This window comes from Miniopterus schreibersii, assembly GCF_964146895.1.
Source record: "Miniopterus schreibersii genome assembly, chromosome: 4".
In the NCBI taxonomy this organism is placed as follows: domain Eukaryota; kingdom Metazoa; phylum Chordata; class Mammalia; order Chiroptera; family Miniopteridae; genus Miniopterus; species Miniopterus schreibersii.
In genome coordinates, this window is record NC_138105.1 from 99,248,674 (window position 1) to 99,273,126 (window position 24,453).

General features: G+C 46.0%; 1 protein-coding gene across 1 annotated transcript; it reads right to left on the reverse strand.

The window, feature by feature from the left end:
* Positions 1 to 10,383: 10,383 nt before the first annotated feature.
* ZNF12 (zinc finger protein 12) lies at positions 10,384 to 23,186 on the reverse strand. The gene is made up of 5 exons (XM_081136165.1): positions 23,111 to 23,186; positions 22,151 to 22,215; positions 17,840 to 17,966; positions 17,482 to 17,574; positions 10,384 to 14,020 (listed from the first exon to the last, which is right to left on the reverse strand). Exons 2-5 carry the CDS (start codon positions 22,163 to 22,165, stop codon positions 12,177 to 12,179), a joined length of 2,079 nt encoding a protein of 692 aa, XP_080992291.1. The 5' UTR covers positions 22,166 to 22,215; positions 23,111 to 23,186; the 3' UTR covers positions 10,384 to 12,176.
* Positions 23,187 to 24,453: the final 1,267 nt, after the last annotated feature.

Here is a 24,453-nt window from a genome sequence, read left to right on the forward strand (position 1 = left end):
TTATACAAAAATGAATTTAAAAGTAAAATATGTAAAACTTCTGGAAGAAAGTATAGTGGAATGTGGTTATAATTACGTAACATGGGAAATATTATGCTCATGATACGTACATATTGTCATATATGTATGATCTTTAGGAAAGGATTTCCCCAACAGCACACACATACTGATTATAGAAGAAAAGTAGATTAATTATGTTAACATACACTTATCACAAAACACCATAAAAAATTCAAAAGGCATGGCACGCAGTGAGAGGATTATTTATAATACACATAACCTGCAAAGGCTTAATGTCTAAAATACACTCATGGCTTTTCTCAAACAGAAACTGAAGTAAGGTGTTTGACAGGATTCATTTTACTTAATTCTGCTTCCTCCCACTAGGTGTGAACCTCAGGAGAGCAGTGTTTGTTTTCACGTCTGTGTTTCCACTGTCTGGGGTAGTGCCGGCCACATTTTAGCATTAGATAGAAATTTGTTGAATGATGAAGGCCTACAAATTCATAAGAAGTAGAGGCCAGCCGGGCGAGCCTCCGCGGCTGTGGTGTGAGATGGGAAATGTGCTCGTCCGGCACGCTGACAGATATGTTTATTCAGAAAGCGGTTCCGAGTACCTGGGCCTGTGCCACGTTCTCGTAGGGTCTGGTTCGTAGGGAATGTAGGTTGATGTGGGAGTAAATTTCCAGGTAATTCTGCTTCCCACGGCCGCCAACTGTGTCTACTCAGAGGACTCCAGAGGCGACCGGAGGTACATTAAAACCTGCCAGGAGCGCAGGTTTAGCTGGGAGAGGAAAACAAAGCGGGGTCCTGTATTTGAAACTCGGTGTTATCAAGTGCTATTTGGATGCAGTTCATGCTTCCCAGGGTGTGTTCATGAGAAGTATAGATAGGGAGTGCTTTCAGTGTTTGAGAAAATGGAGTTTAAGAGGCATGATCTGAAAAAGTGTGTGTGTGTGTGTGTGTGTGTGTGTGTGTGTGTGTGTGTGAGAGCGAGCGAGCGAGCAAGCGGGCAGGCTAGGGGGAGATGCATTTCCTGGGGAATATTTGAGTTCTTCGTAGAACCAAGGCTAAAAAGAAGGCTAGCTGAACGCGAGAATCTGTACCAGACTTGCGACTTGTGATTGGGGGTGAATATTTTAAAAAATATTTATTGTGTTTTTTGGTAAGGGTATCTTGAAGAACTGATCTAAATCTTACTTTGTGCATTGGCATATAGGTAGGGGGCTACCTCTGCGTAGATGATGTGTTTTATCCCACACCTAAGACTCCCTGTGACATTTATCCTGAACGCTCACCTGCGCTGACATTCCTGCCACTCTGCTTCCTGTCCATGGTTTTCGTTGGCCTCACCCCCTTCCCCGAGTTTCTGTATAATGCTTCCCCGCAGTTCAGCATTTCCTGTGTTTAGTTTCCCTTCTTGTTTTAGTCCTAAAGGTCATATTTTTAAAATGGCAAATACATATGTGTTCATTGCTAGCTTTACTCTTCCTTTTCATCTATAACAGGCATTTTCTAGTTTTGTTTTTTTCTGAGCCAAGGAGAAAGACATGCTTGAGATTTTATCCTAGGAGCTGGGGCCTGAAAATTGGGAATCAGTGACATAATAAATCATACTAACATAGGAAATGTATTAATTGTTTTAATAGTTTTTGTTGTTGTTGTTAATTATCACCTGAGGATATTTTTCCATTGATTTTTAGAGAGAGTGGGAAGGAGAGAGGGGAGTGAGAGAGACACATGGATTGACTGCCTCCTGCAGGTGCCCCAGTAGGGGCCTGGGATTGTACCTGCAACTCAGGTACATGCCCTTAACCAGAAATCGAACCCTCAGCCCTTTGGTACACTGGCCAACACTCCAATCACTGAGCAACACTGGCCAGGGCAGAAATGTGTTAACATTTTAAAAGTATACTAAAGTATTTTAAAAGAAATAAAAAATAGTAATTTTTTTATTTCTAGAAATCAGTAAGTTTGATGGTCAAATAGAAACTAGGAAAACTAAACATGTGTGGCGAGTTTCACTCATCAACAAAAATCAACTGATTAAGAAAGAATGATTTCAGCCTGGCCGGGCGTGGCTCAGCGGTTGAGTGTTGACCTAGGATCCAGGAGATCCTGGTTCAATTCCTGGTCGGGGCACATGCCCGGGTTGCAGGCTCGATCCCCAGTGGGGGACATACAGGAGGGAGCTGATAAATGATGACTCTCTCATCATTGATGTTTCTGTCGGTCTCTCTCCCTCTCCCTTCCTCTCTCTGAAATCAATATATATATATATATTTTTTAAAAAGAATGATTTCAGAAAAATATTTACTCTGGACACAAACCCAGTTTCTGCAAGAAAAATGTTCTGTCAATGTGACTCATTTTGAATGAGTTTCAAAAATGTTTCAGAATTAATTACTGGGGATAAAAATCAAGTAAGAACTGTGATGAAATTAATGCACGTGGGAAGTTGCTTCTTGAAAATAAGCAGGAAGACACACTCCTATTGGAAAGAAATCTGGTGAATTCACCCAAGATGAGAAATCCTTAGGTCTTAACAAGGACCTTAGTGAGCAACAGAAAATCCAGACGTTGGCACCGTCATTTGAAGACAAGGAACGTGGAGAATCCTTCCTTGGTAAAGCAGCCGGCCTTACACGGAAGAGGAATCCTGAGATGGGCAGGAACGTGGGGGCAATCCCAGTGACAAGTCAGCCCTTGAAGTCCTCCAGGAACTGTACACGAGGAAGTGTCCCCTGAGGTTTAATGAGTGTGAGAATTCCACCCTCTTCAAACCTCAGAAAGTTAACACGGAGGAGAAAAACCATGAGTCTCATGAAAATGAGAATCATTTCAACAAGAAGTCACATCTCATTCCATCTCATAAAGCTCACAAGGGGGGAAAACCTTGAGTGTGGTCATCGTGAGAAATCTTTTAACCAGGAGTCCCACCTCACTCAACATCAGAAGACACACAGAAGAGAGAAACCAGGTGAAAGTGATCAATGTGGAGAAACCTCCTAGAAACCATGACCCACTGACCTTCAGGGAAATCACTCAGGACAGAAACCCAGTGATTGTGACAAAGCCCCTGTGAAGTCGGCCGTAACTGAGCGGCAGAGAACGAAGTCAGAAAAGCTTTGTGTGTGCAGTGAGTGTAAGAAATCTTTTCGACACACCCTTGGCCCTAAAAGTCCATCACAGAATTCACACAGGAGAGAAGCTCTATAAACGTACTGAGTGTAGGAAATCCTCCTGCTGTAAGTCAGCCCTAATTATACACCAGGTATTTCATACAGGGAAGAAACCCTGACTGTAGTGACTGTGGGAAAACCTTCTGTGTGAAGTCAAATCTCACTAATCATCAGAAATCCACACGGGTTTGAAATACTACAAACGTAACAAGTGTGGCAAATCTGCTATGAATTCGATCCTCACTGCACACGGGAGAAACCCTATGGATGCAATTAATGTGAGAAGTCCTTCTGCAAAAAGTCAACCCTCGCTGCACATCAGGAAACCCACACAGGGGAGAAACTACATGGATGTAATGAATGTGGGAAATCCTTCCCTATGAAATCAGCCCTAACCAGACACCAGAGACCTCGCCCTGGTGAGAAACCCTTTCAGTGTAACGAATGTGAAAAGTCATTCTAGGTGAAGTCGCCTCTTAATATTCACCAGAAAAATCACACAGGAGGGAAACCCCATGTATGTAGTGAGTGTGGGAAAGCCTTCTCGACGAAGTCAAGCCTCACTGGTCACCAGAGGACACATTCAGAAGAGAAGCCCTGTGGATGTAATGGATGTTAGAAATCCTTTCGCTGTAAGTCAGCCCTAACTGTTCACCCAGGAACTCACACGAGAGAAGCCCTATGAATGTAGAGAGGGTGAGAAAACCTTCTTCCAGAAGCCACACTTCACTGAGCACCAGAGAACACACACTGGAGAGAAGCCCCGTGAATGTAATGAATGTGGGAAATCTGTTATAAGTCAGCCTTAAAGAAGAGAAACCCTATAAACGTAATGAATGTGAGAAATCCTTCTGCATGAAACCACACCTCACTGTACATCGGAGAACTCACGCAGGGAAGAACCCCTTCGGACGTGATGAAAGCGGGGAAGGTTTTTATGTGAAGTCCAACCTCACGAATCATCAGAAGACTCACACAGGGGAGAAGCCATATGAGTGTAAAAGATGTGGGAAGTCACCCCTCACTGCACACCAGCGAACACACACAGGAGTCCTATGAGTGTCACGAATGTGGGAAATCCTTCTGCAAGAAGTCAACTCTCATGAAACGCCACGTAATTCACACCAGAGACATACCCTAAATTGCAACAAGTGTGGAAAATCTCGTGTGGAGGCAAACAGGGTCCCACCGTAGGGAACTCATGGGAGAAACCTTACAAATGCAGTAATGCGGAGACTCCCTTCTGGGTTAATTCAGTCCTTAGGTGACACCAGAATACACACATGGGGTAGAGGCTGGAGGGCTCTCCGTGAATGAATGAATGAATATTAGAAAGCCTGTGTCATGCCTTACTACACATCAGAGAACCCTATGGAGAGAGATCCCTGAAAACACTCTGTATCTTAGTAGCTACCTATGAGTCAAATAAATGCTTCCGAGGAATCGCGGGGAAAACACAAAGAATGCAGCAAGAGTATAAAGGCATTTAAATACAGCTTGCTGAATACCAAGTAATGGATATTGGAGTGAAAACATATAAATATTTTATATGCATGAAAGCATTCAAGAAAACCACTTTGTTTTATAAGAAAGGAATTAATACTGGGGGGGGGGAGTCTATCAATTTAGAAAATATGGATACATTTCTTTTTCTAAAAATCATGTAGCATTCGAAGCCATGATTCTGATGAGGTGCCGCCTTGTGAAAATGTGAGGTAAAATATACCTGATGCTAATGACACTCACTGTTGGGGAATACAAAGCCTTTTGGAAAAACCAAGTTGCAGCAGCAAGATGACCGCGTTAGACCCCTGAGCAGTCTCTGAGGTCAGCAAGCTTAGGTGTGTTAGTACAAACACACGTCGTCTGTCTGGTTCATGTAGCGGGTGTCAAAACAGTGGTGAGTAGGAAATATCTCCCCGTAGCTTCATAATTACGACAGATCTCTCACACTAAATGCCACCAGTGTTTCTTTGTGTTTTGACAGAACACTCTACATATAAGTGACATATTTGACCAACTTGAAGTACTCTACCACAGCATGTTATTACGTGAGAAAAGCAAAGTAGAGAAAACTGTGCCCCCTTTTGTGTAAGAATTGAGAGGAAATGAGAATGTGTCTATATTTACACATATACACCTAGCACTGATTACTGTTAACAGAAACGCTAAAAGGATAAACTACGGACTAATAACCGTGAGCACCGTGGAGGCAGGAGGGAGCCGCGTGGCGGCCATAGGGAGGGACGCGAGGTTTCTTTGATTACACCTTTTAATGAAAGTTTGACTTCTGCACAAATGTAATTTACATATTAAAATAAAAGCAGATTCTGAAGTTGAAAACAGAAGCAAAGCAACTTCATTTCAAATTGGCAACCACACGGAGATAATAATTGAAGACGCTTTTGAACATGAATTATGACTATACATATACTTAATGAGATGTGCTGAAGGACAAAAACCCTGCAAAAATTAGAAACTTCACTCGTTAATTTTCTTGTTACGGACATTGGTGTTGAGTCTTGTGTATTTGTGCATATTGTACGATCAGGCAAAAAGGAATTGCTAAAGACTAGGAACCAAAATTTTCAGCTTAAGAGGTGATCGTAAAAATAAAATTATTTATATGAAACTCCTTATAATGATAAATAGGAATTGAAAATATCACTCATTATTTTTTTTAAAATGTATTTATTTCCTAGTTCTGTCCACCGAGAGGGCCTGGAGCAGTGGTGCCCCCACCGTGATGAGTACATTCAGTCCCCAGCGTTGCCCACTACGAAGCCCTGAAGCATCCAAGGTGAGCCTGGACCCTCTTGTGTCAAAAATCAGGCAGGGACTCAAAATTCATGGGATGTGTCGAGGGTCACAGAAGCCAGCGAGCAGGGGCTCCCACCAGCCAAGTCTGAGGTGACTTGCTTGTCAGAGTGGCTGTAACTGACCATAATGTTTGAATAAACAAAAACCTGTTCCACGATACCCGAAAGGATAGAGGGGCAGAGCTCATTCCCACCACGGGAGTCACAGGCCGTGACGCAAGAGGGGGGAGCGAACCGGCCCTGAAGCTGTAGCGGGAAGGCCTGGGGTCAGGAATTGTCCTCATACCTGGAGCTGTAAGGCACCCGAACATTGCAGGGTTTTTCAAATTATGTAATTCAGAAGTGTTAGGAAAAGGAATCTTTGTTTGTTGTCTGAAAAAAATGATTCAGTAATTGCCTTGTGCTCTGTAAATTTCCATGTAATGTGAGTTGTAAATTAATGTAAAATTTCCCAAGAAATGTTATTTCTTGTTTGAAAGAAGTAGAGCACAGGAAATTCCTTCTGGGGCCTAGTTACATATTAAGTATTCTTTCTCTTTATATGAAAAAACCTTTTAAAAATGTAAACAAGTTATTCATCGACTTTTCCCCAGTTTTCCTTGACAAGACGTAGCGGCTTGATGAACAGGCCTAGTTTTTATTTTCCTGACGAATTGCTGGTTGTCCTTACACCATCTCATTAACCTGTCCTCTTGTCCCTGATTTGAAATGCTGTCTGTATCGTGGGCTGAATTGTCATTTGTGCTGGTTTCGCTTCCCACCTGCTCAGCAGTATTCCCACATCCTTCTGAGAAGAGGAGCTGAGGCCCCGGAGCTGGCAGATGCCCTGGTGGCCGATCACACGTCTGTCTTTTTGGCCCAGTTTACTTGTTCCCGGGACACACCTAAGGTCAGTGAGAGGCGACATCTTGCCAGGTTTTTTCAACAGTAGATAATCATGGACCCTCGGTTGGCTTTGGCCCTGGAGCTGCCAGCGGCTTGGTTATATTGGGTTTTCTCTTCTTTGCAGTCTTATAGCTCGTACGTGCTGCATTTTTCTGGGTATTCGTTGTACTGAACTACTTTATAACTGTGCTAATAAGACGGTGTTTTAATCACTCTTGCTTTGTAATGCTTTTCTGTATATTGAAGAGAAAGTCCCACTACATTTGATTTTTCAAAACTTCCTTGGCTTTTCCCACCTTAGCTCTTGGAGACAACTGTAGAGTGCAGTCAGCAGGCTCCTCTGCAGCGCCGTGGGGGCTCTGATAGAGTTTAGTCTCAGTAACTGCCCCACAGTGGCACACTCAGCCGCTGGCGGGGGCGTTTCCCGGGGACCAGATGCTGGGGGCTCTGGAGTCGGCTTCTGTGAATTCTTTTTCCCGAAAGTGGGCCTTACTTTCTTGTTTCTGTGCATGTCTTGTAATTTTTTTTTGCTGAAAACTGGATATTTTAAATATAATGTGGAAAACTGGATATTTTAAATATAATGTGGCAACTATGGAAATCAGACCTGCACCCCAGCCCCCCCCCCCCAGGTTTTGTTTATTGTGGGTCGTTGTTTGCCTCCTGGTTGACTTTTCTGAACTTGGAATCAGTGAGCCTGGATGCTTCGTCACGTGTGGCCCCGAACGCCCTGCTCCGCTAGCTCAGAGGTCTGGTGGGTTTTGCCAGTTTCCTTAAACGTTTGGAGCCAAAAAATAAGGAAAGGGGGGGACAAAAAGAAAAAGAGAATAAAATACTCACCCCGTCTTTGCAGACGGGCCCTGTGTGGGGCACCCCAACACTTAGCCACGCTGGCTACAGTTCTGTCTCAGCCTTTCTCCTAGCCTGGACGTGGAGCCTACAGGCGGATCCGAGGTGAGGGCCGAGGGGCTCCTGGGGCCTTCCTGAGGCCGAGTCCCAAACGAGCAGTGGTCGAGGGAGGGAGGTCAGCCCTCCTTGGTGGCGTTATCCAGAGAAAAGTTTCCCTTTGTCGTCTGACTTCTCCATCCCCGAAAGCAGGCACCAGCAAGACCGCTCACAGGCCGAATTTGGCCGGCGGCCGCCTCCTACACAAACTGTAAGCTGGTTTTTCCATTTTAGAATAACATGTTGTGGCACATGAACACTGTTGAAATCGCAGATTTCGCTGTCCATACTTAAAAGCTATTGGAGCCAGCCAGGCCCATCTACCTGTGCTCTGTAGGTGCTTTCATGGGACAGGGACAGGTGAGCAGCTGCCTTGTGTTCCTATCTGGCACTTTTCAGAACAAGTCAGCCAGCTCAGGCTTTGTCCTAGTTCTCGGGGTGGAAGCCAGCTCGCCAGCACCACAGCTTTGTCCCGGCCCAAGGGAAGGGTGAGAGGTGACAAAGGGCCCTCTGTTAACATGTCTATTAAGAACATCTGAAATGTGCATTTCCACACCCCATTACTTCACCGGTTGTGGGTGGTATGGTCTGCTGTCTATTAGGAAGCACATGTCTGACTTTTTCTGTACTTAATTTTCACTGGGGTATCCACAAATCTTCGTTGATGTGAGTAGCAGAGGTGTGACCCCTAGTTCCTGCTCCTCAGGGTGGTTTACATAGAGGTATGTGTTTCCAGAAGAGAAAGGCCACCCCAGTGAGGCTGAAACCCCATCCAGACTGATTCCCCCCAAGACACCTCTGTACTATCACCCACACCTCCGCACTATCACCCAAAGTGCCTCTTGCACCCAGAGAAATGTGCCCCTCACTGCAGACATGGCTGTGGGAGCAAGCAGGTCTCCAGGCCAAGGCTCTGTGCCTGTTGCACCCACCCCTCCCAGCTGCACCAAGGGGCTACTCTAAGGGAGCCCTGCTTTCCTCTCATGAAGGTGCCATGGGGGGGGGGGGGGCAGAATGTGTATAGTGTAGAAAACAATTAGATTCCAAGCTTTCTTCACCTGCCCGACAGTGTCTAGCCACCAATACCTCCTCCACAAGAGCCACATCTGTCTTCCCACAGAGCTGGCTCCCATTCAGGTTAGTCCCCTGGCCCATTACTTGCTCTTATGTCTGTGGCATCTCAGGGTTGGGCTATGGAAACAAGCAGCCCATGCTGGTTCCTCAACTTGGCAGGAATCATAGTTTTTAAATTTAAGAAAGGGAAAGCAATTTATTTGTGATGTGGGTACCTCTGTGATAAGCAAAGAGCAACATAATTTTAAACATGTTATGTCCTTGTTTAATCGGAGGCATTATACAAAGCTGGCCATTATCTGGGCTGCAACCATGTGGCTGAGTATACAGCCTCCTTGGGGGAGCTTGACTGGATAGCCTAGCCAGGCATAGTGGGATGGAATAAAGATGACCGTGGCCTCAGATAAAATGTGGCCCATGTCTTCATCAGAATGATGAAGAGCCATCGGAGCAACAACTGAACTGACAGTTCACTAACTCTAGGAAGATTTAACAAATGGGGGAATCTCACCTCCACCTGCCAGGCAGGGTCGCCCTCCTGGCTCAGCCCATGAAAATCCCGCAGGGTTCCTAATCTGCTCACACCACGGATTATGAGGTCCCTCTGTTTACAAAGCCAGTACTCACGTGTCTCAGCTGCTCGCAGTTCTTGCTACCCAATAGGTAAACTGACCCAGCCCACACGGAGCTTTTTCAAAATCACCAACTCTGGCCTGTGTGTCTGCCACGCTGGCCCAGATAACTCAGACCATTTCAAATGTGCCATTCCATCAACTCTGAGAAAAACTATTACTTTAAGCGCCTCTAAGGAAGAAGAGAAACAGGGCCAGTTAAATCGGAACACGCCAACTTCAGCGACGTACCAACACGACATGGACGTTGGGAAGCCGACAGTTCCGTGTCTGGGTTACTGAAGGGGCAGTGGAGGACCACTCCCACGCACCAGCCCCTGTGTGTGCAGGGCTCCATCGGAGGAACAGGGTGCTGTAAGCCAGGTACACCTGTCAGATATCCTACTTAAAATGCACACTGTGCATTTAAGCTGTAATGATGACACACGAGGGCGGGAAACCCCAGTAAATGTCATTTCAAAAAATGTACTGTGAACACACGGTTCCTACACAAAACTCTACAACCCACCAGACCTTTGAGTCCTGTTATGTGGCACCGTCACAACCACCTAGAAGGACGTGGAGGGAGAGTGCTTAGCAACAGAAGGGGCCATGAGTGGTGAAATAATGAAAAACGTGGCCACTCATCTCAGTGGTGAGGGGCAAATTACTCAAATTACATAGACATCAGGCTAACCACTGGAGGGCAAACAAAAGTAGGTCCTTTCCTGACACCATATGCTGTCAGCTACATTGTAGCAACGGTCCATGAATAATATAAATTAACCTAAAGAAAACTTAAGTTGTGCGTTATAGAAAGGAAGATTATATCAGGTCCCAAAGGTCCTTAGGTCAATGATGTAACAATTCAAGGAAATGGACACATTTAATTGTTTCTAATACTCAAACTATTTACATCAAAATTTACAGCAAATAAGATAAACCTCTGTATCAACACCTCAAAATAAATGACCTACTAATGTCCACTTCTCAGCTGTATAACTCCTACAAAAGCGTAACTCTGTAGCTTCAGTTATCACTAACAGAGCAACCCAAATCCACTGGCTGAAAAATAAATCGAGTCTTTCACAGAAGAAATAGTCGAGCATTGAAGTGGCTCCATGGCTGGCTGGTCCAGTGGCTCAGCAGCCCCATCTGGGCCTGGTCCTTCCGGTCTTTGTGCTCTGCCGTGCTTCAGCTATACATCATTGTTGAGAGACAACCAAGCATCACATCCCAGCACGGAAACGGTCAACCAAGATTCCATGTCGCCTCACAGGGCTCCTCGACTCTGAGGAAACCTTTTTCCAAAATAATCTGTCAGATATCTCCTTTGTATATGTGTTAGAATTGGGTCCCATGACCACTGCATTGCTGGTAATGAGAAAGGGATTATCATTACTGGTTGAAAGAGATCAGGATTTATCCCGTTCCATTAGGAGAAATGGATACCCAAGCTCTGCCAGCAACAGTAAGGAGCAAGTGATGAGGTGAATACTCAACAATGTCTGCCACAAACCCACGTGAAGGGTTCTTCAATCACTCGGGGATAGGAAAGCGTAGAGCACGATGTTTAAAAATACTATCATATCAAATAAAAACACAGATAATTCCAAAGTTACATAGTATGGTGGTCTGCACATTTACATTTGTGTAGGCATCCAAATAAAAATAGTATATGAAAAAAATTAGATAAAAATGGGAATATTTTAAGTACAATTTTAAACTGTATAGAGTTCAATGAATACTACAGTTGTTTCTCACTACTGGAGACTTCTGGCATTAACAATTTAAAAGTACCTATGCAGTTTTCTATTTATGCATACATTTCTATCTCTTGCTGACTCGGATACAGTTAAGAACATTATTAAAAACACTGACTTCTTTATGGAAGGTTTAGTTCATTAACAATGATAAAGTACATCTGTAAGTGCTAGGAAAGAGTACAAGAAGCATACTTCATACCTATCAAAGTAGTTCAGTGGCAATGCATATTAAGAACTAACATGGCTGTGCTATTTAAAAGAGGTAATCTTACCACATCTTAGAAATTATTCCAATAAGGATACACTGCCTTTTCAAATGTGATTCCGAAGGAACATACAATTCCTATAATGTACCATCCCAAAAAGCAAGCTAACAGAGGCCTACATGCTCAGGAAACACTCACGTATACATGAGTTTAATGTGGCTGTGTTGTAATCTTGATCAGCTATCTGGTTTTACAGGTTCTATTTACACAAGGAGCACATTTATTCACAACATAGATATGTTTGTGTGTTTTTTTACAAAAAGCTCAATATTATAGCAGAAACATAACTTTTAGTATTAATAATTTCCAGAGGAGTGGATTTTCCACATTCCGTAGAATGACAAATTCTCCTCTTAGTATGAATTCCCTGATATGTGAAATAGTTTGACTCCATGGAAGTGTATATACGTCCTACCTGTTTATGCATTTTACTCCTGTACAGTCTGGTGTCCAACAAGCCATGTATCTTGTTGCAGTTGTGGTTTCTACCCTGTGAATTCTGCATCTACAAGTCTGACTAATGCACAGAGACAGGTCCACATTCCTGTGTGAACTCTGACTTAACAAAGGCAGGAGTTTCTTATACAGTACACTGAAAGGGTTCTCTCATGTAGCATGAGGTCTCACTTCAGAGAAAACTTCCTACATCAAGTACATCCACATTCCCTCTCCTATGGATTCTCTGATGGCTGTTGAAGGCTGATTTGTGATAGAATTTTTTCCCACATTCATTACATTCATAGGGTTTCTCTCCTGAATGAGTTCTGTAATGTACAGTAAGATATGACATTCGCGAGAAGGCTTTTCCACATTCATTACATTCAAAGGGTTTCTCTCCTGAATGAATTCTATGATGAATAGTGAGATATGACATCTGAGAGAAGAACTTTCCACATTCATAACACTCATAGGCTTTCTCTCCAGTGTGTGTTCTCTGGTGTCGATTAAGGGCTGAATTCTGGCAGAAGGTTTTCCCACATTCATTACATTCATAGGGTTTCTCTCCTGAATGGATTCTATGATGTATAGTGAGGTATGACATCTGAGAGAAGAATTTTCCACATATATAGCATTCATAGGGCTTTTCTCCTTTATGTATTCTTCGATGTCTACACAGGGCTGAATTCTGGTAGAAGGTTTTCCCACATTCGTTACATTCATAGGGTTTCACTCCCGAATGTGTTCTATGATGTATAGTGAGGTATGACAACTGGGAGAATAATTTTCCACATTCATTACATTCATATGGTTTCTCTCCGGTGTGTACTCTCTGATGTCTCATGAGGGCTGAATTCAGATAGAAGGTTTTCCCACATTCATTACATTCATAAGGTTTCTCTCCTGAATGAGTTCTGTAATGTACAGTTAGATATGATAACCGAGAGAAAAATTTTCCACATTCGTTACATTCATAGGGTTTCTCTCCTGTGTGTGTCCTCTGATGTGTGGTGAGAGTAGACTTGCGGCAGAAGCATTTCCCACATTCGTTACACTTGTAGAGCTTCACACCTGTGTGAATTTTATGATGGTCATTAAGAGCTGACTTCTGGGAGAAGGTTTTTCCACAATCATGACAAACATAGGGTCTCTCTCCTGAATGTGTTCTCTGGTGTTGGGTGAGATGTGTCTTCTGGCAAAATGATTTCCCACAATAACTACATTCATAGGGCTTCTCTCCTGAGTGAGTTCTCTGATGTTGAATGAGGTGTAACTTCTGGTAGAAGGTTTTCCCACATTCATTACATTCATAGGGCTTCTCCCCTGTGTGTGTTCTCTGATGTACAGTGAGGGTTCCCTTCTGGCAGAAGGATTTTCCACACTGATTACATTCATAAGGTTTCTCTCCTGTGTGAGTCCTCTGATGTATGATGAATTTTGACTTTTTGCAGAAGGATTTCCCACATGCACTGCATTCATAGGGCTTCATTTCCATGTGAGATGTTGGGTGTACACTGAGGTTTGACATCTGGAGAAAGGCTATTTCAGATTCATTCCACTTATAGGGCTTCTCCTCCATAGGATTAATAAAAACTGCATCCTTTTGAAAGGCTTTCTGGCATTCAATATATTCAAAGGGTTTCTCCAAAATATGAATGTTCTGATAAATACTTTCTTCATTTAGAGTATAAGCTTCCCCATTTTGATTAAATTCATAAGATTTCTCCCCTGGGTGAGTTTTCTCAAGTTTCACATGAAGAAGTGATTTCCCACAGGCACTACATTCATCAGGCTTCATTCTTGCATAGCTTCCGTCACTACTAATATATTCTGAAATGGATTTTAAACTCTTTTCACACGAGTCACATTTATCGGATATTTTTCTTGAAGGAACAGGGTTTGTTTCCACATTAAAAGTCTTACCAAGAACATTACCTCTCTCTTCAGTCAGGGCTTTGTTGATGGATACAGTTTGCCTCAAATGTTTGTCTTCACTTTCTTGGACTCTCTGTATCAGGTCAACTTTCCAGACTTCTAAAAAGAGGCAAAATGAACCAGATTTTGTACATTTTCCTACATAAGATATGGAATAAGATACACAGAAGCATTTCATTGTGGCACACATGCTAACTTCACAAATGAAAATAATTCCATGCATACTTTTTTCTCTTATTCGTTGGTTTGGAATAAACAGACATACACACACACACTCACACTCCCCCCCCCCCAGTGGTGACAAAAGGGAAAATAAACTAACAAAAATACAAGCACCTTTGACCTTTACTACTTTATAAGATCTTGTTCAAAACTGAGTATAGAAGGTAAAATAGAAGCACAGAGCAATGATCATCACACAGGATGCCAGATGAGTGACTGACGAGACAGACACAAGAGAACTCCAGCAAATGGGGTCCAGTGATAGAGCAACAAGGAGTGGTGCAGGACAGGAGGGTCAGAAGATCTTTCCAAGGATGGATTCGTTTTGGAGGAGCAGAACTTCACACAGCATCATTTCATATCAACTTGGGAGAGACAGATCACAGTCTGGGGCACAGTCACCTTATACTCAAGATTTCTGTGGTAGCATTTTAACTATTCTAGGTCCTTCCAAAGCTTTTTTTTCAGATTCCACAAAGAAGTACCAAGTAAACTGACACTTAATCTCCTGGTGTTTAGAGTAATAGTCCTGTAACCAGGGCTCTAATTCTAATTCTGTTCCTCTTGGAACGAGAGTCCCAGGAACAGATATGTCCAACAGGAAGTGTAAAATAGACCACAGAACATGTCTGTCTTAATTATTCTAACGATTATGATTTAAACTGAACTCATTCTGACCATGAAACTCTACTTGTTCCTATATGAACAATGTGGCATGAACCCTGGCAGGTGACTAGGGCGAGTTATGGAACTGCCCTCTGACTTAGCACCCTCCACTGGCAACACAGAGACAGCAGTACCTATCTCATGGGGTTGTGGTGGGATTACAGAAGTTAATAAATATCACGTGCTCAGAGTAGCATTTGGCACAAAATACATGTTCAATAAGTTTAGCAATTGTTTTATTCATTTTCAATCTCCTGACATTTTCCTTAAACTTGTCTTTTACATAGCACTGTAACTTAATTCTAAATGCAAACAGCACTTCCCTACTCCTGAGTTTCATTTAGTGTACAAACATTAAAAATCACATTCCTCAACTTGCTCCTAAAATTGTGACCTTTTTTTAATTTATCTTACAAATTTCTAGATGAACTTGACTACTGTACTTGCTGTCATCCACATCAAAACCTACAGCTTCCATGAGTCCATTGTCAAAATAGCAACAGTAAAAGGAGGAGGAAAATCTGGCAAAGAATACTTTCCACCACCTGCATTTACAGTGAGAATCCAAACTAGGATTATACTAGTCTACAAAAGTAATTCCTCCTCCAGAAAAATTAACCCATCTGCTGGACAGGGAGAGAGTCATAAGATATATCCAAGGAGGAATCAGTCTGGGAGGAGGTGGGTCGGCACCTTCCATCATGCTAGTTCACAGCAAGTGTGAGAGACAGATCACAGTCCAAGGCCCTGTCTATCAGCTTGTCCTGAGACTGCTGTGGCACCAGCAATGCCCAGCTCACTTTCAGCCCCAAGCCTCTGCTCCTGCTGTTTCAGTCTGCTTGACTTCCAGCCTTCATCTACTCTAAACCGGTCTCGCAGGGAATTTTCATGCTTTAAGAAAACACTTCTCAAATCCTTTCTCACTGCCAGTACCTCCATTTTCCCTTAAAGTTGAAAGTAATTACTCTCCATACAACCCTTTTAGCACAGCAATTTAGCCCTGCAGTGGAACATTATCATCCCATGTGAGATGCCAAGTTTCAGATAACTCCACATGGCTCTGCTCTTTTTTCTTAATCAAAACCTATCTCTTAGGAAGTATGACTTTATTTCTTATTTCTTTTGAACCCTAAACAGCAATCAGAGAAGCTGTTTTTAATCTGAATTATATAGGTATCTTTCAAGTACCTGCAGGATACATGGGGATGGACCTAGACACGCAGGCTCAGACATAATTACCTGTAAATTACTTCTAAATGACGGACAAGGAAGTTCTGCCACCTGCCTGGCTCCTCAGATAATCAGAGAAATAACTGTGTACTTACTATATGTACATACTGCGGCGAGGGAGAACATACTCTTTTCTTTATAGGATTATAATCCAGCAGCGGAATCCAGCCTCAAGCAAAAAATATCTGCTATCAAATAACAGATTCCTGGTCAGACCTAACTTTTTTTTAAGGTATCGCCATGAGTGGAGTCAAAGTTGAGAAAGAGGAGATTAGAGTAAGGATAAGAGTTGGCAGGAAGAACTCCACAGAGGGGAGGGTTTGAAAACTTTAGCTCCGACTTAGAGAATGCGTTATGTGGCCAAACGAAGCACCCCACTGAAACGCAAAGCTGTGTAGAGGCAATGATCATGTGAACAGAACACATTTAGGAATATGGAATAAATGGAGTTTAGCAGTGTTTCAGGAAACAACTGAAAATGGATTTTTCCAGGCAATACAGGGCTGATATTGTGGTGATTCTTAGAGGATGAGGAATTTAAGTCCCTTTAGGAATTAACAGGGAGTCACTGTAGGCTCATCCTATGAGACAAGTGATAGATCAACTGGAACTTCAGATGAACACAGGTTCATTCAAATCCAAGTAGAAAAGGGGTGCTGCCCAGGAAGCACTGGACTGGAGGACAGGGCAGGCAAGGCACATAAAACAGACGAACAGAAACCCCAGAGACCTGAGGCAGGAGGAGCCCTTATAGAACAAACCCCTGAAGGAGGAAGCAATCCTTCAGACACGTCTGTGGAGGGGAGGGGCAGGAGGGTGAATGAACCCCAGTTCCTCTCTATACATCGAATTTGAGCACCTGCTGTGACAAGACAGGATGAAGGCACTGGGGACAGAACAGGAAATAAGAGAGATGAGATGATGAGCACTCAGGAAAAGAGGGAGACCCAGTTCCTGCTGTCACCACCCTCAGAAGAGCCGGAGGTCCAGAAAAATGAGTAGCACAGGTGCACGCGACACAGGTGAACAGAACCTACTGGATGAGGCACAGGTAGGGGTCTGGGCTCTCACCTCAAAGAAAGAGAGTGACAAGTGAAATGGGGACAGACACACACCTGAGGCATTGCAGAGTAAAGAAGGAGGAAGGTACTAACATAAGGTCACGTAAGTTACCTTTTGGTAACAGACTTATGAGTGTCTCAAAACAAATCTATACAGTGGGTCACTGAAAACGGTTTAAGAGGAAGAAAAGTGACTGCATTTGGGTTCTGGGAGGTAAGCATGGGCGAGCTCTACAAACAGAAGTTTTGGGAGTAAGAGTCAAGTAGCTGAAGCACACAGGTAACTATCTCTAGTCGCTTCTAAAGGTTTGGGACCATTAACAATTCCTGGGAAGAACACTGCCAAGTCAGTAGTAACCTCCTCGCTGCCTCCTCACACACCTGGGCGACTATGAAGCAGGAATTCTCCTCCTCTCCAGGGCTCTTCTCCTTGCTCCAGCTTGATGATTACTTCCGGTTTGACAATGTGACACCCTGTCAACAGAAATAAAAGAGAACTTGAGCTGGCTGCTGGGCTCCGGATCTCCGCTGTCTGCAGAAAGTGCTGCCTTATGAGCTACACAACTGATGTGCCCACCTGAGCCGGGCTCAAATTAGCACCATTCACTGGGGAGGTAAAGACCAAAATGCCCTGCCTGGTGCCCAAAATACAGGACTCAAATGTGTCCCATCAAATTCAAAGTCAGTAAACATGAGGGAAATCCTGTACGTCTTAGCAACTCAGAGCTGTTCTGCTCACCCAGGGAGACGAGGTGGCTGTAGGTCTCCAGCATCACATCCCTGTAGGTGGTCTTCTGCTCAGGGCCCAGCTGCTGCCACTCCTCCTGCGTGAAGTCCACGGCTACGTCCCTGAATGACACTGGCTCCTGGAATAGCAGAGTGATGGGAATTGGGCGACGCGGACAAGGCATCTGGGGACAAGAGCTTCTCAAGCTCACAAGTAAAGTCAACCATGAACACTGTATCCCTTTTATGATACAGGTTGTGGAAGGAAAAAAACCCATCAGACAGACACTGAGAAGAGTTCATTCAGTACATGAAAAAGCAGCGCTGTCTTGCACTGGGAGACAGGAACACTCCCGGCTATTGAGGACACTAAGATGGGCAGACACAGCCCTGCCCCTGAGGAGCACAGGCCTGAGGGGCACTTGCTCCTCAGTCTTGATTCCAGAACATGAACAGGGTTGGTTCTGCTCTTGCTCTCGCCACTCCTGCACAGGCTCCTCCTCATCGCGAGCTGGAGGCCCGGGGCTCTGCCGGCCATCCCGTACTCTTTGCTGTCTGCACTCACTGCTTTGACGGTGGGCCCGTCTGGCCTCCTGGCTTTAGTTACCATCTATATCTGACATTTCCCAAATTTATATCACTGGCCCAGATTCCCTCCTGAATTCCTGAAGCATAGGTCCCAGATCTCAAACTCAACATGCCTGGAATTCACCCGCTGTTCTTGTCCAAACCTGTTCCTCCCAAGCTTACAGGAGCCAGTGTGCAATGTCTGCCAGTTACCAAAGCAACAGGCAAGCCCGGCAGCACCGGGCCTCACTTTGTATTTTCCTGCCCGAGTAAGCCTGCAGCAGATGTGACCAGGGCTCACCACAAGGCCTGTCAGCAACCACTGGTATCTGTAATGCACGGTTGCTACTTGTACCGTGACTGTTCCACACGCGTGTGTGACTTGGCAGCATGCTCAATAGCTCGCCCACATTCACGGTCATGCATAAGAAGGGGAATCACATTGTTCTTACTCTGGCTTAAAGTGGAACCTTTACAGGCCCTTTTAACTTTAACAAAGTGGGTTTCAGAAAACTTGTATAACAAACTAAGAAACCAACCAGAACTGCAGGATTTTAGGTTAGTTATACAAGGGACCAACCCACGATGGTGTGTTTTAAAAGACCCCTCAGTCCAGTTACTGTCCAGAGACAGCTGTGTGATGACGAAATCTGAGCTGCTTAGATACTGTCACAGAGGCCGGAACATCAGACCGTGTGGCCATCTCCGTCACCACTCCCAGAGCTGGTTTTCCCTGCAGACAGCAGTTCACCCGCCTGCAGTGGGGGAGGGGCATGCTGGCTCCTCACCTTTCCCAGAGGCCTTTGGCAACTGGCCAGGAGGGGAGGAAGCATGGGAATTCCATTAGTAAAGATGGGGGCAGGGTACCCCCAGAGGACTGTGAATGACAAAAGACCGAAGAGGACTTTAATAGACAGAGACCTCACAGGCCTCACTGGGGTCAGTGGGCACCTCCTGGAGCCAAGCCAGCAACAGAGTCCTGCACATCAGGAAAAAAAAGGACTCTCAGACACACAAAGCCTCCAGTCAGGAGTCAGTATCACCTGCTCGGCCTGTCTGAAGAAAGTGACTGGCATGGCACTCCAGAGCCAGGGAGGGGAGACTGAGATCAGCCAGAAGTGAAAGAACTCCTCCTCCTCATGGCCGCGGCTGCCGCCACCACCACCACCACTATCACCACCACCACCACCACCACCACCACCATCACCACCACCATCACCACCATCATCACCACCACCACTATCATCATCACCATCACCACCATCACCACCACCATCACCATCACCACCACCATCACCACCACCACCATCACCACCATCACCATCACCACCATCACCACCACCACCATCACCACCACCATCACCACCATCATCACCACCACCACTATCATCATCACCACCACCATCACCATCACCACCACCATCACCACCACCATCACCACCACCACCATCATCACCACCATCACCACCACCATCACCATCACCATCACCACCATCACCACCACCATCACCACCACCACCATCATCATCACCACCACCACCATCATCACCACCATCACCACCACCATCACCACCACCACCATCACCACCATCACCATCACCACCACCACCACCACCACTATCACCACCACCAAAGACACTACACCCAGTACTCACTGAGGAGGGTGCTCTTGAACTAGGAATTCCACCCATACAAATTAGCTCATTTTGAGAAATTTAAAAAACACAAAGTACTCAATTTCTCAAAATGAAAATATTACAGAATTATATGGTAATCCTGGAAAACAAAGTAAAAAGACAAACTTGGAAGAAAATATTTACTAGTATGACCCAAACTGGAAAAATTTATAAGCATTTAAGACTATAAGTCAGCAAGAAAAGCAAAAGAAAACAAAACTTTATCATGATAGAAAAACCAGCAGTAGACATGAGCGGGCCAGTCTGAAAAGGCTCCACACTGTATGGTTCCAATATCTGACATTCTGGAAAAGGGAAAAAATATACAGACAGTAAAAAGATCAGTGGCTGTCAGGGGCCGGGGAGGGAAGAACAGGCGGCACCAGGGACTTCAGGATCCGGCCGAAGCTATTCTGTATGGCACAGTAATAGTGGATACACATCATTGCACATTTGTACAAACCTAAGCCATACAGTGAACCCTAATGTAAACTACGGACTTCAGATGCTAATGTATCGCTATCAATCCTTCAATTGTAGCAAAGTACCACACTAAGTAACATGGTAACAATAAGGGACCTGAGAGGGAGGGGCATATGAGAACTCCAGTCTGTCAACTTTGCTGTAAACCTAAAACTGCTCAAAAAATAGTCTAGGGGAAAAAAGCTTCTAAATATGTAAAGATACAAACCTCACTCATGATTAAGAAAAATCCCAAGCCTACCCACACACTGTTGGGGCCTAGGATCAGCCAGAACAGCCCACATCATATTCCTCATCTGACCTCTCACTAGAAACCCGGGTCCTCTTGGCTCACTGCCTCACCCACCCCCACCCCGCCCCTGCATTTCATGCCATTCACGAGTAGTTTCTACATCTTTTTATCAGATGACTCACTTTCCCAATAAAATGGTTCCAACACTCAGGTTAGCACTGGTGGCCCTTCACTTAATGTCACATTTACCTGCATTTACACCTTTCACTGCCCCTCAGCAGAAGGCCCACCTCTCATGCTCCTTAGCACAAGGCCCTCGTGCTGAGGAAGCAACAACTCTTCCTGGCACTTCTGGAGGCACCTAGGGTCTGCCTCATGCGGTTCTCTGAGCACCTCACCAACCTCTGCAGCAACTCAGGTCCCAGTCATTTCATGGCCTTCACAAACTGCCTCATCCAACCTACACCGCTCCCTCTGCTGACACACACTCCGACAGGACAGTGACAACAAGGCTGTGCTCACCTTCACTGCAGAGCTTCCCATGTACTGACCGGGGAATCCGTGATCTCCCACAACTACTCCTGTGAATTACCTCCCCCAAGGAGAACAGAAGTTCCTTGAGGGAAAGAACTGCCTCTTAAAATCATACCCAAGGAAAGATCTGTCACAGAAACCAACACAGGAGACTGCAGATGGGCGAGGTGGGAGTGGTCACAGCTAGGACTGGTGAACCTCCACGGGTCTGTGTGCTAGATAACAGGGCCCTTTACCAGGTCAGGTTTGGGGAGGGGCAAGGACAGAACCAAGACTGCAGGCTGCCAGAGAAAACATGAATGAGAAATAAGGAATCTCTGCCAGACATGTCATTGCTGGGTCTGCTGTGCAACGCAACAGACTATCGGAGAGAAATCTGGGGAGACTTGACAGGTGAGGGCTGTAAATCCAGCTGGTCCTCATTTGATCCCTGGATCAAGCAGTAAAAACAAATGTACCCATGGGACAACAATGTTTTTGTCACCAACAAAGTTACATGCACGTAGTGCTCCCTGGTCAGTATGCCCTTGGCTTACAGGAGGCTCAGGGCACCAATGTCCATGGCTTAGGGCTGGTCATTTAGAAGGCTAGTCACAATTACAGTGAGACTGTCAACGAAATTGTTAAAACCTATGAGAAAAAAGTCTTTCTGCTGGTCAATGCTGTCTACACATATGAACACAAAAGAAATGCCTGGTGCTGAGCCGCTTCTGTTTTGTCTGAGCATGTCTTTGATCTGGTCTACTTTCCCATTTTAAAGTGTGAACTCTTCGCCTCCTAAGGTGTATTATAAAACAAACTAGGTAATAAATACGTAGCCAGGAAAACTCACCAGAGACTGATTCATTTTCTGCTGCTCTTGGAAAAATGTGGAAGACTGTGAAAGCGGAGGCAGACCTGGGAAAGGAAAACACAGGCAGCAAAGTTGGGAACGATCTAGCCTGCCAAGGAAGTACGTCCCCTGCATAAAAACTCACCCAGAAATTCCATCAAAGACACCTCTACAAGACTGTCCCTTTAAACCTTCAGAAGTGACTGCAAGAATGATAAGGAAGGAGCCCCATCCACCTGTTACATGTCTGTAACTCCCAAATGATTATGTGGTGACTGAGGGGATACATTTCTTATTAGTGAATGAACATCAGAGGCTACTGAAGCAATCCTCCATAATTTGCATAAGATAAGTAAATTCTGCTCAGCCGGCAGGGGCGTGGCTCAGTGGTTGAGCATCGACCTAGGATCCAGGAGATCACGGTTAGATTCCTGGTCAGGGCACATGCCCGGGTTGTGGGCTGGATCTCCGCGGGGGCGGGCAGGAGGCAGCCGATCAATGACTCTCTCACTGATGTTTCTATCTCCCCCCTCCCTTCCTCTCTCTGAAATCAATCAAGATATATATATTTTAAAAATAAGTAAATTTTGTTACAGTTAACTACGTTCTTATTAACTCTTAACAACCTAAGATCAGAAAGTAGAGGGATAGGGCTAAGTCTTTATCTGCACAAAGTGAGTTTGCTGTTCAAAGGATCTCTCGTTAAGAAACTGAGTTAACGGTAATGCAGCGGGCACCACGCTTGGCCTGGGAGCCTGAGCCCGGTCAGCAACCCCACCTACAGGCCCGGACACCTCGGACAAGTCACCCCCCTTCTCAAGCCAAGGCTGCGACCCCGCTAGTCCCCCAGGTCAACGCGCCCCGCGGCGCACTCTCGAGGCCCCGCCGCGAGGCCCCCGGCCCTGCTCACCGCGGGCGGGACACCCAGGACGGCCCCGGGGCCGCGGACGCGCCACCTACCCGCCCGGACTCGCCGACCTGCCCCGAGGCTCCCGGGCTCCGCCGCTTCCCTCCGGGGGTCCCCGCCTCGGCGCCTCCCAAGCCGTGGCCCCGACGAGCCGGCTCGGGGCCCGCGGGACAGACTCACGCAGGAGAACGTCCCTCCCGGGGCCTCGCCGCCGCGATGCACACGGGCCGGGCCGCGCCGCTGCCGCCGCCCAGCTCCTCGGGCCTGGCCCGCCGGCTCCGGGGCCGCCTCGGGGTCCCCGCTCCAGGCTCCGCCCGCCGGCCCGCCCGCCCGCGCGAGCCCTGGCCCGCACAGCCCCGCGCCCGCTGGGTGCCGGCCCGACCCGACGGCGTCCGGCCCCGCGGGCCCCGGGATCCTCGCCCAACCGAGGCCGAAGCCTGGGAACCTCCGCGGCCAGCGGTGACCTGGGCACGGACCGGAAGCCACGGCGGCGCCGCGGCAGTGCGCCTGCGCGAACACGCACGCAGCCCGCGGTGCGCAGGCGCGCGAGGCGCCGGAAGTCCGCCCGCGGGGGGCCCAGCAGGGGCAGCGTGGGAACTACCCGGACTCTCTTTCCCAGAAGTCCCCGCGCCGCCGGGTCTGGGAGCGTCTCGGCCGCGTCCAGCTCGTCCGCCGGCCACGGGGCGCGGTGCGGGGCGCTGTGCGGGACGCGGGGCTCGGGGTGCGGGGCGGGGTGTGGTTCGCTGCCAGGACCGGACTCCGGGTTCCCATCTGTCTTCACTCCTGTTAGGGATGCAGGCGAGGTGGCGCCTGTGGGGTGCGCCCTGGAGTCTGGTCCCTTCGGGTGGGGATTGCGCCCGAAACGCGCGCGAAGGGATGGGCTCTATCCCGTCCACCCAACTGAAATACTAGAAGTTTCACGAAAATACTAGGAATCCGTAAATGCCCAGCTCTGACATAAAACAGTGTCGCCCGAGGGCATATGGTTTCTCCAAGGAAGGAGAAGATAATAGAAATTGTCGCTTTTCTAGATTACACAGCTAATACGTAAAAGCTGCAAAAATATAAATATATATATATTTTTTAAACCAGAAAATACAGACTGAAAAAAGTCGAGAGGATCTTAACCTTTCAAGGAGGATGTTTGGGTAAAAGTGTCACTTTTCAAAACTGGGATCATAAGGACAAGGATTAACACCTATTTGTGGTGAAATAAATACAACCATGTTTTTGGCCAATTGTTTCTAAAAAGCTGGAGGGAGGGAGATTAAAAAGAAAATCTCCTGCAACCCGGAAAATCATGTCGAAGAACATAGACATAGAGAACACAGTTTTGTTGTTGAGTGGCCGTGAAAGCAGACTGTGGCGCCCGGGAAGCACTGGTGAGCTGGCAGAG